Source organism: Hylobates moloch, unplaced genomic scaffold (genome assembly GCF_009828535.3).
Source record: "Hylobates moloch isolate HMO894 unplaced genomic scaffold, HMol_V3 SCAFFOLD_12, whole genome shotgun sequence".
In the NCBI taxonomy this organism is placed as follows: Eukaryota; Metazoa; Chordata; class Mammalia; order Primates; family Hylobatidae; genus Hylobates; species Hylobates moloch.
The window spans coordinates 27,854,039-27,869,106 of NW_026652287.1; the positions used below are offsets into that span (position 1 = coordinate 27,854,039).

The following is a 15,068-nucleotide window of genomic DNA, read 5'->3' on the forward strand; positions in this document are numbered from 1 at the left end:
CAACTTCCCTTTGATAGTCAAAATCAACAGAAAGTGGATAAGTATCCCCATTACATCTTTAGCCATATCACAAACAAAATTATCTGTCACCAGCATGGGGCCAGCGGCAGAGTCCTATGTCATTTCACTCAAAAGCTTTATCCAAGTTAACATGTGATTTTAACCATGTACTCAAGAAAGAATGTGCAATAAATTAATTGTTGAAGCTGGGTGATGGGAGCGTAGGGGCTCTTTATACTATTTTCCCTACTTTATGTATATTTGAAAATTTACACAATAAGATAAACAAAAAATAAGGATGTAAATATCAGAAGAAACAAAGAGTTAAAAGTGTGCCTTTGGAGAGCAAGACTGAAATACAGGAAGGAATTGGGAAGAATTATCTTTCCCTTTAAGCTTTAGCACTTTTTGATGTTTTATATACATGCATATATTATTTTCATAAAAATAAAAATAAGGGGGAAAAAGGAAGCACATCAAGAAAAACTCAACCTCTCCCAAAATCACCATGGACACACAATATTTTTAATGTCATCAAATGATATCTATTGCAACAAAATCTGAGACTTCACTTCATTTGGACAAAAAATATTTAACACAGATGATAAAAACTATGTATGTACGCATTTATATCCATAAAGTATAATCTGTCTACATCTTAAATTGACTTTCAGTGTAAAATATTCTTTACAAAAAACTTCTAGAAAACAAATATCCTAGAGATTGCCTGACCCTTAATTATCTAATCTTCTAATTCAAATGATACTATACATTAAGAGTTAGTATACTATTTGAAAATAAAGGATATCTAAATATTTTCATTATACTTGTTTTATAAAACCTACTTGGTAAGGGATTGAGCTTTCTGTTGTAGAAAAGTATCCCTGTGTATTTTAATGGCTTGAAGACTTTTTCTGTCTAGAAGTTTGGCAGCTGCTGGTATTTTCTGGATCAAAAAATTATCAGGAAACCAAATAATATTAGCAGTTAGAGTGATGGCTGGTACCTGAAACAGAAAAGGGGAAAAATCATTAAATGCAGGCTAAACAAGCTGTTTAAAAGTTCTATAATACATATGGAAGACAACTGATTTCAAGAAAAAATAACCACAAAAAATACTTATTAATATATTATGAGACAAATATCTTTCACTGTGGCAGAGTTAAGGCATTTCTACATCTGGTGTTGAGCACGACAATTTTATTCACCTGAGTGTTAAACAACACACACACAAAACACCCTCTCATGGACTGTCAGATGAAAAAATGCAACAATAGAAACTTGAATCTTCATGTCCTTTAGTTTCATTCTATATAAGTATGTAAGTTTTAAAAAAAATTGGCTGGGTTATCACAGTTACTATCACTTGATGTTACACACAAACTAATCTTTCAATTTTGAAATCAGATACCACATTATGAAAATAGCAGACATAGAAAGAAATAATTTTAAATTTCTTCATCTTCAGTAATGAAAATCAGTGGCAAAGAAAAGGAAAAGAAAAAAGTAGTATTAGCAGCACTAAAAGAAGTTGTACAGGAACAAATCTGAACACCATCTACCAATATGTAGTAATATGATGTAGAAATATGACGTATTTTTATTCACTAAGTTACTTATTTCTGGAATACTTGAATTTTACAAGTGAATACTTTTAAATTATTTTTGTAAACAGGAATAAAATGCATTTTAAAATATTTAGTTTTATCTGCAATCTTTTTAATCTACTCAAATTGAAAAATAAGTTTCAAGTTCTTACCTTCTTACAAATGTCCAATAAAGACTTATAAAACTTTTTATCAATAGTTCGAAAAATCTGAAAGTGCAATACAAAGAGCCCACAAATTCCAACATACTTGTCTCTCTGATCAATTTCAGAAGGTTCTCCTTACAAATCAATAACATAAGAGAAAGCAGAACAAATATACTTCAATTATGCTTTTAAGGAAATGCAAATTTTATAAACAAAAACCAAAAAATGCGATTTACATTACCAAGTTTGGCTTCTACGTTTGCAAAAATTGACCGAATACTGTGTGCAAATTCCTCAGCAAAAGTACTATTTTTTGACACAGATACTCCTCCATTGAGAGAATCAAATTGTTGTTCTATACAGGCCTAGATAGGAAACATTGAAAGAGAAATTCAGACTCTCAATAATAAATGATTAAACATTTAAATATCATACACAATATAGTGTATGATAAATTTCTATATTCGTCATTTAAATTTTACTAAAACTAAAGCTCAGGTTCTTAATCTAATCTAATATTTAGATCTTTGTGAATGAAAAACATATATGTATTTATATATTTGGGTACGAGTTATGTGAAAGTAATAAAATTGAATCCAAATCTATAATCCTGTATGAAGAGATATACACGATGTTCAGAGATGTATAGAAGATAAAGCATATTTTTTATTTTACTTTGCACTTTTAAGAGAAGAGTTTATGTTTTCTCCTTACAATTACTTTCCTAGCACTTTATTATAGCATGTATAGAAATGTCTCCTGGAAAAAGAATCAATAACAAAAAAATTATCTTCTTAACCTAATGAACTAACATTTAAATTGATATATAGTTGACTCTTCAACAACATAAAGTTAGGGACACTGACCCTCGTGCAATCAAAAATCTTCATATAACTTTTGTCTACCCAAAAACTTAACTAGTAATAGCACACTGTTGACCAAAAGCCTTATGGATAAGTCAATTAACACATAATTAGTATCTGCATATATTTTATGCATTCATGACATACCTAACTTTTCCTCAAGTTTTTTTTTAATATTTCTAGGCTATGCCATTTGTCTGCAAGTTTTTTTCAAAATGTTGCTGATGTTCAAAAAATTTTCTAATACATTTATTGAAAACAATCTGTATATAAGTGGACCCGTGCACACTTCAAACCCATGTTGTTCAAAGGGTCAACTGTAAACAAGAGTTGAGATCAATCGGTTAAAAACTGTGATCATGTAAAACATAAACTAGAGGTAACCTTGAAGTATATTATAAATGGAATATAATGCAATTTCTAGTGGAACCTGCTCAAAGCAGCGCTGTCCAACAGAACTTTCTGTGATGATAGAAATATTCTACATCTGTGCTGTCTGATATAACTAGCCATTAACTATATGTGGCTATTAAGGACTTGAAATGTGGCTGGTGTGAGTAAAAAAGTGAATTTTGTATTTCATTTTAATTTATTTACATTTAAATAACCACATGTAGTTAGAAGCTACCATACTGGACTGTGCAAACCCAAATTATATTCCCTGGGCCTAGGAAGAATTAAACAGACTTAAGGGTTGTCTTAAAAACCTAAACCTGGCCGGGCATGGTGGCTCATGCCTGTAATCCCAGCACTTTGGGAGGTTGAGGTGGGCAGATCACAAGGTCAGGAGTTCGAGACCAGCCTGGCCAACATGGTGAAACCTCGTCTCTACTAAAAATACAAAAATTAGCTGACTGCAGTGGTGGGCGCCTGTAATCCCAGCTACTCAGGAGACTGAGGCAAGAGAATCATTTGAACCCGGGAGGCGGAGGTTGCAGTGAACAAAGATTGCGCCACTGCACTCCAGCCTAGGTGACAGGGCGAGACTTCATCTCAAAAACAAAAACAAAACCAAAAAAAACCCTAAACCTAGAGGTTAACAGCAAACACAATACAGGCACACCTCACAGAAACCATGAGTTCAGTTCCCAACCAGCACAATAACATGAGTGACACCAATTTCCGAGGTGGGCGGATCACCCGAGGTCGGGAGTTCGAGACCAGCCTGACCAACATGGAGAAACCCCATCTCTACTAAAAATACAAAATTAGCTGGGCATGGTGGCACATGCCTGTAATCCCAGCTACTCAGGAGGCTGAAGCAGGAGAATTGCCTGAACCTGTGAGGCAGAGGTTGTGGTGAGCCAAGATCGCTCCACTGCACTCTGGCCTGGGCAACAAGAGTGAAACTCCATCTCAAAAAAAAAAAAAAAAAAAAAAGTTATATTTACACTATACTGTAGTCGATAATATTAAGTATGTAATAGCATTATGTCTAAGAAAAAGTACATTAATTAAAAAATAACTGTATTGCTAAAAATGGTAACATTTGAGCCTTCAGTGAGCGATCATCTTTTTGCTGGCCAAGGGTCTTGCCTCAATGTTGATATGCTGTCATCAGGCTTTGTCGTTCTACTTATAGAGAACAGGCAGAGTAGAGTAATATAATTTTTAAGGGCCTTAAGATTTTCAGAATGGCAAATGGGCACTGGCTTTCTTTGAAGTCAGGCACTGGCTTTTCCTCTACGAAAGATGTAGATGGCATCTTCCAATAGAAGGCTGTTATATCTACACTGAAAAATCTGTTGCTAAGTGTGGCCACCTCTATCAGTGATTTCAGCCAGATCTTCTGGATAGCTTACTGGCTTCTACATGAGCACTTGCTACTTTTGCACTTTTATGTTATGGAGACAGCTTCTTTCCTTAAACCTCATAAACCAACCTGTGCTAGCTTCAAATTTTTCTTCTGCAGCTTCCCCACCTCTCAGCCTTCAGAGAATTAAAGAGAGTTACGGCCTTGCTCTGGATTAGGCTTTGGCTTAAACTAATGTTGTGGCTGGTTTGATTTTCAATTCGATCCAACAAAACTTTCTCCATATGAGCAGTAATGCTGTTCCGCTTTCTTATCATCTGTGTGTTCACAGCACTTTTAATTTCCTTCAAAACTTTTCCTTTGCATTCACACGTTGACTAACTATTCACAGAAAGAGGCCTTTCAGCCTATCTCTGCTTTCCCCACCCCGCCAAAGATGGAGTCTCCCTCTTGTCGCCCAAGCTGGCATGCAATGGCATGATGTTGACTCACCGCAACCTCTGCCTCCCGGGTTCAAGCAATTCTCCTGCCTCAGCTTCCCGAGTAGCTGGGATTGCAAGTGCCTGCCGTAACACCTTACTAATTTTTGCATTTTTAGTAGAGAGAGGATTTCACCTTCTTGGCCAGGCTGGTCTCAAACTCCTGACCTCACATGATCTGCCCGCTCCGCCTCCCAAAGTGCTGGGATTACAGGCATGAGCCACCGCACCCGGCCCTATCTCTACTTTTGATATGACTTCCTTGCTAAGCTTAACCATGTCTAGCTTTTGATTAAGAGACATGAAACTCTTCATTTGAACACTTAGAGGCCACTGTAGGGCTATTAATTGGCCTAATTTCAATATGGTTGTGTCTCAGGGAATAAAAAGGCTTGAAGAGAGGGAGAAAGATGGGACAACAGCCAGCCAGTTGATAAAGCAGTCAAAACACACACAACATTTATCGATTAAGTTCATCATCTTACAGGGGCACTACTTGTAGCACCCCAGAACAATTACAATAGTAACATCAGAAACCACTGATCACCATAACAGCTATAATAATAATGAAAAAGTTTAAAATATTACAAGAATTACCAAAATGTGACACAGAGACAAAGTGAACACATGCTGTTGGAAAAATGATGATGAAAGACTTGCTTGATGCAGGATTACCACAAACCTTTAATTTGTAGAAAATGCAATTACCTGGGAAATGCAATAAAGCAAAATGCAATAAAACAAGATATGCCTATACCTAACTACTAAGATTAGATGTTAATCCTCAAATATTTTTATCCATTTACATAATTTTTCTGAAACTCTTACTCCAAATACAAGTAATATACTATTAATTTTGTTGGCTACTAGATAAAGAAATACTTTAGTACTCTAACAATAATTTTAAGCCAAAGCACTTTTTAAAGAAAAATATATCCAATAGTATATTATAAAAGTGTCCTACTGTAATTCTGAGCTTTGTCGTCTAATATGAGCCCAATTGTTACAGCCTGATACAGACCTACTTACCTGGAATATCATTCCATCCAGTAATTGCCCTTCTAGCTTCAGCAAGAATTTTTCAAATGGCTTTAGTTTTTCTTCCTGAATTCCAAATTTTGAAGGATTGTGATGGACAGATTTCAGTAACCTTGTGGAAAATTAAGAGAAACATCTTAAATCTACCTAATAAATTCTTAAATTAAAAATTAAAAATTTTCCTGGAAGTCAAAATTTTATGTTTATATTTCTTGTTTGGCTCCACATATTTGAAAATTTGAACACAACAATCCTAATAGATTTTCTTACGCTTTTTAACATCATCTTCAATCAAAATGCCTCATACTCTGTACATACCAGACATTTAATAAGTACTTAGAACATGAATAAGCCATGGTCTAAAAAAAAATCAGGGTATATAATAAAATAAAACCAAGCTCAGAAAAGAAAAACTGTCGGGCTGGGCATGGTGGCTCACTCCTGTAATCCCAGCACTTTGGGAGGCCAAGTTGGGCGGATCATGAGGTCAAGAGATCGAGACCGTCCTGGCCAACACAGTGATGAAATGCCGTCTCTACTAAAAATAAAAAATTAGCTGGGCACGGTGGCACACACCTGTAGTCCCAGCTACTTGGGAGGCTGAGGTAGGAGAATCACTTGAACCCAGGAGGCAGAGGTTACAGTGAGTGGAGATCACGCCACTGCACTCCAGCCTGGCAACATAGTGAGACTCCATCTCAACAAAGAAAAAGAAGAAAAAACTGTCACCTAAATAGAACCCAAGGAAAAAAATAAATCTGAGTCCTAAGCTAGGCAAATTAACTTTCTACTACTATAAGAATTAGGATGCTTTATATAGATATACTCATCCCAACAAACTCATGTGAAATGAAAGAAGTTACTGTATTCATAAAAATATTTGATATGAGCTCCTTCTAAATATCAATCCCCAGGTCTTTTAGAAAAACTGTATTATTTATATTTGTTTACTTTTTACTAACACAAATACATTAACCAAAGTAAGAAACATTTTAAAATATTTTAATTGGTGTACCTTTTGTACATAGTCCAGTGGTCTTTCAGTGTGATATGATTATCAATAATTTCATCCAGGGTGAGCAAAACTGTTAGCAGTTCTCCCAAGTGCTCATACATAGTCTGTCAAAAAACCTTTAATGATTATCATTTAGTCACTAGTTAGAAGTTAAGCCTCATGTAGACGTTTAAAGTAAAATCATTTGGGCTAATTACTGAATTAGTAAAAGCAGTGGGTAAATCAATTTATTCAGCTACAGGTTGGATCCTCAGAAAGGACTATTAGTCTTTTAGTCTTAAACAGAGAACACTTTTCTCTTTTTAAGATGAACAAAATTTCATCCTTAATTGCAATAATGCAGATTTATTTCATTGTCCAAAGAGATCATTTAGAGAATCTGCATTAGGGCACTACTGGGAAAAACTAAGTTACACTGATAATGGTCAATAATGACTCATCAACTTCACAGATCAAAGAGAACAAATGCAAACACACACACACACACACAGTAATGACTCATCAACTTCACAGATCAAAGAGAACAAATGCAAACACACACACACACATGCACACCCCTTTAAGAGTGTTGCTATGAGTGTCATACTCTCCAACCATACAAACTCCAAAGTAAAATATAGTAAAAATTACAGTTTTACAGGTCAAGCTAAATGTCTTTTACCTGAAAATGAACTCCAGTTGTCTCTATAATTTTGGGTGCAATCCTATAATAAAACAACAATCAAGTTAAAAAAAACTTTCCTTTTTGTCACAGTTTATTCTTATTTCAAATACACACAGGAGCAGACGATCTTGGAATTTTAATATTTATCTTTATTAAGGCTCTAGTCATTTAAAATTTAGGAGCATCAAGTCCACTTTCCCAAGAAGAGAACTACTTTGTGCATACTATTAGGACGGTGCAAAAGTAACTGCGATACAAAAACAGCAATAATTTTTGCACCAACCTAATAGTATTCTTGCCTATATCCCACTCATGGGTAGGGCTATGATAGGTGACCTATGAATAACCTTACCCATTTAAACCCAAATGATGTATCTTGGGATAGAGGTAGAGAAATATTAAAAGTGGTATTCATATCTTTCTAAACTATTAGAATTTCTCAATTACCAACTAGAATTTTTATTATCCTATCCAAACTGGTCTTTAGGAATGAGTCCTCTCTTCAGTTGGGTTTGTTTGAATTCTCATCCCTACTGAAAAACAGTGCATACTACTAGAATTATACCAAAGTCAAAAGTCAAAGAAAAATTCTCTTCTACCTCCTACTCATTTTGCTCAACAAGTTTTAAATAGTACTTATAATATTAAAGCACATATAGATATTCCACAAGATAGAATGCATATTTTAAATTTAAACACAAAATTCAAATAAATTTCATCCTTCTAGGGCAGGGGTAGGATGGGGGGGGGGGAGTCTTCTTAGAACTACCCATCAGGTACTGCAGGGGGTGGGGGAGCTATACTCTCATTCTCTCCTGCCATGAGAGCTTCAGTGAAAAGACAGAACATAAAATAAATACCTAACTGAGGGGGGAAAATGGGAGAATAAGAAACAGTTAACACTCCAGTATAAAGAGTTTATATGCAGCATGGCATAGTAAGAACAATGAATGTGCTGGTGACCAAAAGAAGAGTGCCAAAATTGCTAGGGACTCTTGTTATCTCTTCCAGGTCTCAGTTGTCTCCTTATCATTAATAATCCCTAGACATAGAGCTAAACAAAGTTACTGTATTAATTAGATTGTAAGTGTGGAAAAAAATTTTAAGTATAAAGAACTAATCCAATGTGAGATATTATTTTGTGGTAAAACTGCAAGAGCTCTACGAAAATGTGATCGTTTTTCTTGATTTAGGGTAATGGTCCAGCAGCAGCCAGGCAGTACCACCTCCTCAGTGGCATGAGCACCAATTCCATGAGGCTTCTTCTCCAAGCTCCCAGATTCTGGTAACCTCAATCTTTTCCTTTCTGTTTTCTGGATGGAGAGGTGGTATCTGTTTCCTCTGGATGAACTCACGGTTCTCTTTGTCCTTTCAGCCCTCCAACTCCCATGTAACCAATTCTCCATATTAAATCCTCTTTTTTAATTTAAATAAATTTTACTGTGTATATTTAAGGTATATTTTACTGGGTATATTTATGATCATTAGAACTACTCACAAAATTTCTTCAATGTAGATTCCCTAGCTCCATCCCTCAAGATTCTGTAGTCTAAGAAAAGTCTCAAGTGACTCCATTAGAGTCAGGCAACCATTCGTGTAAAGAGGAAAGGAATAAAGAGAGAGAACACAGAACATGTACTAATTCCATGTTAGCCTTCTTCTATATGGTCAAATTTCTTCCAGATTGTTCTGTAGACACTCTCATTCAGACAGATAATGGGTTGACTCACCATGGCGGAAGGTCTTACTAACCTACATATTATACACATCAAGTAGTGTTTGAAATATCATAAGTGTTCAAAGAATGCTGAATGAAAGAAAAACTATTTCAAGTCATTAATTTTAGAAAGAACATTTTCTACATCTCTATTATAAAAGCAAAAATATTTATATGATCCATTACTTGTTACTGATATAGAGGGCAGCCAACTGGTGGACTACGTTCATCACCACTTCATAGCACCTTGTAACAAAACAAGACAGTTCCTGAAATGACAAGGTGGGTATATATTACAAAGTTGCTTTTTAAATCTCACCATTTTTTACTGAATTTTATGGTAACAACTCTAACAAAAACAAAAGTTTTCCAATAAAGCCTCCAGTTAACCAAAAGCCAGACAAGTTCAAGCACCCCTCAAGCAATCAATACTTAACTCACCTCATGCATTCCAGGGTCATTCCTATCTCTTTGTTCCCACTGCATTTCATTCATACTACTATTTCAAGTCTAATATTGTAGTTACTCATATAATTCCTAAATGATAGGTGCTGTCTCATTCCTTCTTTGAATATCCACTGCCTAGCATAGTGACTAACACTCAACTGCTTCTCAATAAATTTCTACCCTATTACATGAATAAACATCTGAGTGAATGAAGGAGCTCAAAAGCTGCCAGTATAGACAGCACAACTATGGCAAGAAGGGGTTTCCACAAGTCACTGTAAAATAACTTCAAACACTGATCAACTGTAATCATATGTATAAGTAGGCTTGGCACACAGCAAGTGAAATGTTGTATCACTTATCCTAGGGATATGTTTGTCATTAAATAATTAGCTCCTATCTAACATATCCTAGACTTCCTGAAAATCCATTTTCAGAAGCTCTCAACTTTTAAACCTGTAGAAACAATGTGTATCTGAAGTATTTGAAACCAAATTAAAACTGCTGATCTAAATTTTAAGCTCTATGAGAACAGGAATTTCTGTTGGTGTTGTGCATTGCTATATCACCAGCACCAATAACAGTTTCTAGCATATACTAGGCTTACAAAACACATTTGTTGAATTTTAAAAATGGAATTTTTATGCAACTGTGAGATCTAAAAATGATGTAAAGCATTTTTTAAAATGAAAATGCATAACGCATTTTATTTTTAAATAGTTAATAGTTTTACATGTCCTATTAAACTTCTAAAAGTTTAATAAAAGCAAAGATGAGAAAATGCAGGACAAACCAAAAGAACAAAGTAAAAAGGCAGAAACAAGCCCAGATATACATACAGACTATATAAGATAGACCTAGAAACAGAATAAATTAAGCAATTAAAAAACAGGTATTGTCAGACTGCATTAAAAAAGCAAAATTTAGATATATGTAGTTTTAAATAAACCCAACTAAAACATGACACTGAAAGGCTGCCAGAATGGAAAAAGATAAATCAAGAAAATGTTAACTAAAACAGAGCCAAGGCAGCATTATTATTATACTGTCAGACACAACAGACTTGATTAGCATCAGTATAGTAAATTGCTATGCATGTAACATACGTATACATACTCATATACACATAATCATGAACATAGCTAAGGTCACAAATGACGATAAAAGATTCAATTTAACAGGAATGATTAACAATTCTAAACTTGTACACACTGAATAAAATATCCTCAAGATGAAAAATGCAAAGTTTCCCCATTTACTGGGACCTTACCAACTACATTTTTTAGACACCTTGCTGGAAAAGAAGCCAGCAGCAGCTAGGCAGTGCCGCCTCAGCATGGGCATCAGTTTCATGGGGCTTCTCCAAGCTCCCAGATCCTGGCAATCCCAATCTTTATCCTTTTTGTTCTCTGGATGTAAAGGAGGTATCTGTTTCCTTTGGACTACCTCACTATTTTCTTTGTCCTCCAACTCCTGGGTACCAATTCTCTATATTGAATCCCCTCTCTTCTTATTTAAATACATTTTATTGTGTATATTTAAGGTATACATGTTATGGGATACATACCGATAATAAAAAGGTTACTATAGTGAAGTGCAAATCCATCATCTCACATAGCTAACCCATTTTTTTTGTGGCAAAAAACAGCTAAAATCTACTCAGCATGAATGCCATATATGGTACTTTTATTACCTGTAATCCTCATGTTGTACATTAGATCTCTAGACTTACTCATCTTACATAACTGCTACTTTGTATCCTCCAAACTACATCTTTTGAAATACCTTGTATGGAGTTTTCTAGACAGGACCCTAAATAACACATATCATAATATGAACAAAATGCTCTCAATTAGATCCATTAGACCAAAAAAAGTAGTAAAGATATGAAAGATTTGAACAGTATGTTAGCATGCCTAATTTGATGAAATATATCAAATCTTGTACTCAACAACCAGAAGGGAGGTGGGACTATGGGTATTTTTTCCTTAGCTTCAATTTTTGCTTTTTCACATTGTACATGCATTTGTTTGTATCATAAAGAGAGAAGGAAATAGAAGCGATTTTATTCTTTTGATAAGAGTAAACCAAAGGACCTACAATCATTAAAACTGGCAGTGATGAGAAGCTATCTAAACTGAAACAAGCTGTTAGAAGCATGGAGGGCTACCGCTTTAAACAACTTCATCATTGCTCATGTAACAGCTTAATTCTCTCCTATCTGTTAACAACTTTTCCTGATATAATTTATCTTTTCCAGTGGGTAGAAAGTTTAAATTATTTTAAAAGGCATGGTGACAAGTTGTCCATAAAGGAATATATACAGAGAAACTTACTTTGATAGCTTTTTCCTCTAAAAATACTTGGAAATCTTTTAGGAGTTATGATCTCCTAAACTATAATTCAATGCTAATTAAGTGTCTTATCCTCAGAGTACACATCTTTAGTATTTGAAGGTTTCAGAACTTTTTACGTGTTGTGTAATTTACTCAAACTTTTCAAAGTAAAACCTCAGTAGAAAGTAAAAATCAGTTACCTGTAAGAATGAAATAAATCTCCCCATTTGAATTTGGCAATCACCTTCCACCATGCTGGCATCTGTAGCTGTAAAAGGCAACATGAATAAGCATATTTCATTTTTTAAATTTAAATTCAATCAATACCAAAAAAGGGGGAAAAGTTTTTTTTTTTTTTTTCATTAGGACATCTTTTACTCTGCATAGTATTGAAAACAGAATTTTTACACCAAAGAGAAAAATCAGACAATCATTAATCAAATAATTAGAAGTATTTGCTTCACTATTTAATGAATTCAAGGAAAATTCTCATCTAGCTACAGTACTTTGTAAAGTACAAAGATATCACAAATTTGCTGCTGCTTCATCAGATTTTTTACCTGTTTACCAAACATACCAACAAATAATATGAATGCTTATTTTTCTCACACTATTATATAATCACAGTAGTCCTAAAATTGTTAACTTTTTGTTCAATATCAAAAAGGCATCACAATTTTGAATTTTAAGCTTACCTCCTTCTCCATAAAACAAGAGACCATTGTAAAATTTAGTTTCAGCCTGTTTTTAAGAAAAAATTAAAATAATTTTAAAGGTTGTTTTGTTTCCAAATTCGTATGCTCTCTTAGATCTGTATATTCAGTAATAAACAGAGAGCTACATTATTTGCATACAAATTCATTTAAATTCAAAACCTGTTTATAAAGCAATTCATCTTTAGAGTAACAAAAATATTACTGATACTCAAAGCTGTATTTTGATTCCTTTAGCCTTTACTTCATCTTACCTGACCACCCTCACTGTCCCACATCCTCCCATTAGTTCATGGGAAATAAAGAGCAACCACATGGTATCAAAAAGCAGGAGAATAAAATATGAAGTTTGTCAACTTCTACCAGACTTTTAATGGTTCTTGGGTAAGGAAACACAACACTAAATGCATTTTAAGAAAAAAAAATCAGTTTTCTCTAGATAGCCAGTATATATGGCAGGTAACACAAACTCTGGAGGTTTGTAAACCTAGATTCAAACTGTTGACTACCAGTAAGATGTTATGCAAGTGACACTCTCTTTAAGCCTCAGTTTCCTCATCAATGTCTCACCTACCTCCTGGGGTTACTACAAGGATTACAGTGTTAGCCTGGTGTTTCACATATACTAAGTACTCAATGAATGGTAGTCCGTATTAGTATTACGTTAAATAAATAATTCCTTCAACATTCAATAAATATTTATTGCACACTGTACATATACAAACACATACTTGCTTCTAAATGATGTTTTTAAAGTTTAAGACAAGAATTCAAATAATTACCTCATATTTTAATTTCTTGATTTCACAACAAAGTGCAGCATAAACAGTGATGACTTTGTTTAAGACCTAGTTTCATGAGTAAAAAAAAATAAAAAGTAAATTGTAACAGATAACTAAAAGATTTTTTAAATAATTTTTTAGATTTAGGATTCTGTACCTTGTTTTCAGTCTTTATGAGTTCCAAAAGAGAAGACTGTTCATAAGGCAAAAGCTACAGAAACAAAGGAAAAGAACATTTCTTTTTAATTTGAAAAATAACCGAAATTTTAAAAACACAAATTGAGACTAGCTTTATTCTACTTAAACTTGTGTTAGATCCTGTACTCAACATTAGCACCATACCAACTACTTCATCTAAAACAATCTCATTAGACAACACATAAGGAAAGAAATGGCCCAACATGATACAATCATGTTGCAATGACTCTAGTTGTCCTATGGAGCATAAGGTGGCTGATTATGAGTGCAGTATAAGAAAATGCAAGGTAATAAGGTAATGGTAACATTATTAAGCTCCATTAGTTATGATCATGGGGAAAAACCTCTCATCATTTTTGAATTTTCTATGCAGCCACAAATTTAATAAGATACTGTAGCTAAAGGGTCAAAATAAATTAAGAATGAAACAAGACAGAAAATATATCTTTTCTTGTATAAATCCATGCTCAGAAATACTTAAAAGAGTATGTGGAGTTCACTCCTAAAGCCCGTTCAATTTCCACCTCTTTCTGATCATTGACTATATGTGATCTCTTTATCAAGTGAAATCTTAGATCTCCCTTCTGGTTACATACTAACAATTAACTATTTATGCAAGTAAGTTATTATATACCCTTTCAAATTAGGTTGTAATTTTTGTTTACAGAGATTTTATCTGAGTTTGTGGTTTTTCCCAAAATACTAAGAACCTTGTATAGTAAAAACAATAAAATAACTGCCCAATAATAGAACTTAAACAGAGGTTCCAAAGAGAGCAACTGCGGAGATGGAGTCTGTCAGATAATAAGATTGTAAAGATTAGAAAGCTTCTGTAAGGGAAGATAAAAACTAAGAGATAATTTCACCTTTCTATAAAATCTGAGAGTTGAGACAAAAAACAGATTTTATAATCCTATCTAGAAGAGGCCCTTAAAGCCCAACAGCAAGTTTTAAAAAAATCAACAAGTATTATTTAACGGTGAGAAAGCCCAACAGCATCTCTTTAAAAAATCAACAAGTATTACTTAATGGCAAGTGACAGATATATGAAACTTATTACCCTCAGAGACAGTACAGGTTGAGAAAGACAGTTTCCTAGTAGAGTTCCTATAACTTACATACAATGATTCTCATAGAAGTGTTGAAGAACAAAAAGAGACAATTACAAATTTGGGGGGAAGATTTTTTTTTTTTTTTTTTTTTGAGACGGAGTCTCGCTCTGTCACCCAGGCTGGAGTGCAGTGGCGCAATCTCGGCTCACTGCAAGCTCTGCCTCCCGGGTTCACGCCATTCTCCTGCCTCAGCCTCTC

At 34.2% G+C, this 15,068-nt stretch overlaps 1 protein-coding gene across 4 annotated transcripts in view; it reads right to left on the bottom strand.

The window, feature by feature from the left end:
* WASHC4 (WASH complex subunit 4) overlaps positions 1–15,068 on the bottom strand; it is a 65,290-nt gene that overhangs the window by 44,688 nt on the left and 5,534 nt on the right. For all 4 annotated transcript variants that reach the window (XM_032168825.2, XM_032168826.2, XM_058426062.1 and 1 more), the window contains exons 3-13: positions 13,718–13,771; positions 13,561–13,626; positions 12,761–12,806; positions 12,266–12,333; positions 9,469–9,551; positions 7,563–7,605; positions 6,902–7,005; positions 5,878–5,998; positions 1,995–2,118; positions 1,760–1,887; positions 846–1,006 (exon numbers count right to left, since the gene is read on the bottom strand). In XM_032168825.2, coding sequence (XP_032024716.1) covers positions 846–1,006; positions 1,760–1,887; positions 1,995–2,118; positions 5,878–5,998; positions 6,902–7,005; positions 7,563–7,605; positions 9,469–9,551; positions 12,266–12,333; positions 12,761–12,806; positions 13,561–13,626; positions 13,718–13,771 — 998 coding nt within the window. The remainder of the gene's footprint in view (positions 1–845; positions 1,007–1,759; positions 1,888–1,994; positions 2,119–5,877; positions 5,999–6,901; positions 7,006–7,562; positions 7,606–9,468; positions 9,552–12,265; positions 12,334–12,760; positions 12,807–13,560; positions 13,627–13,717; positions 13,772–15,068) is intronic.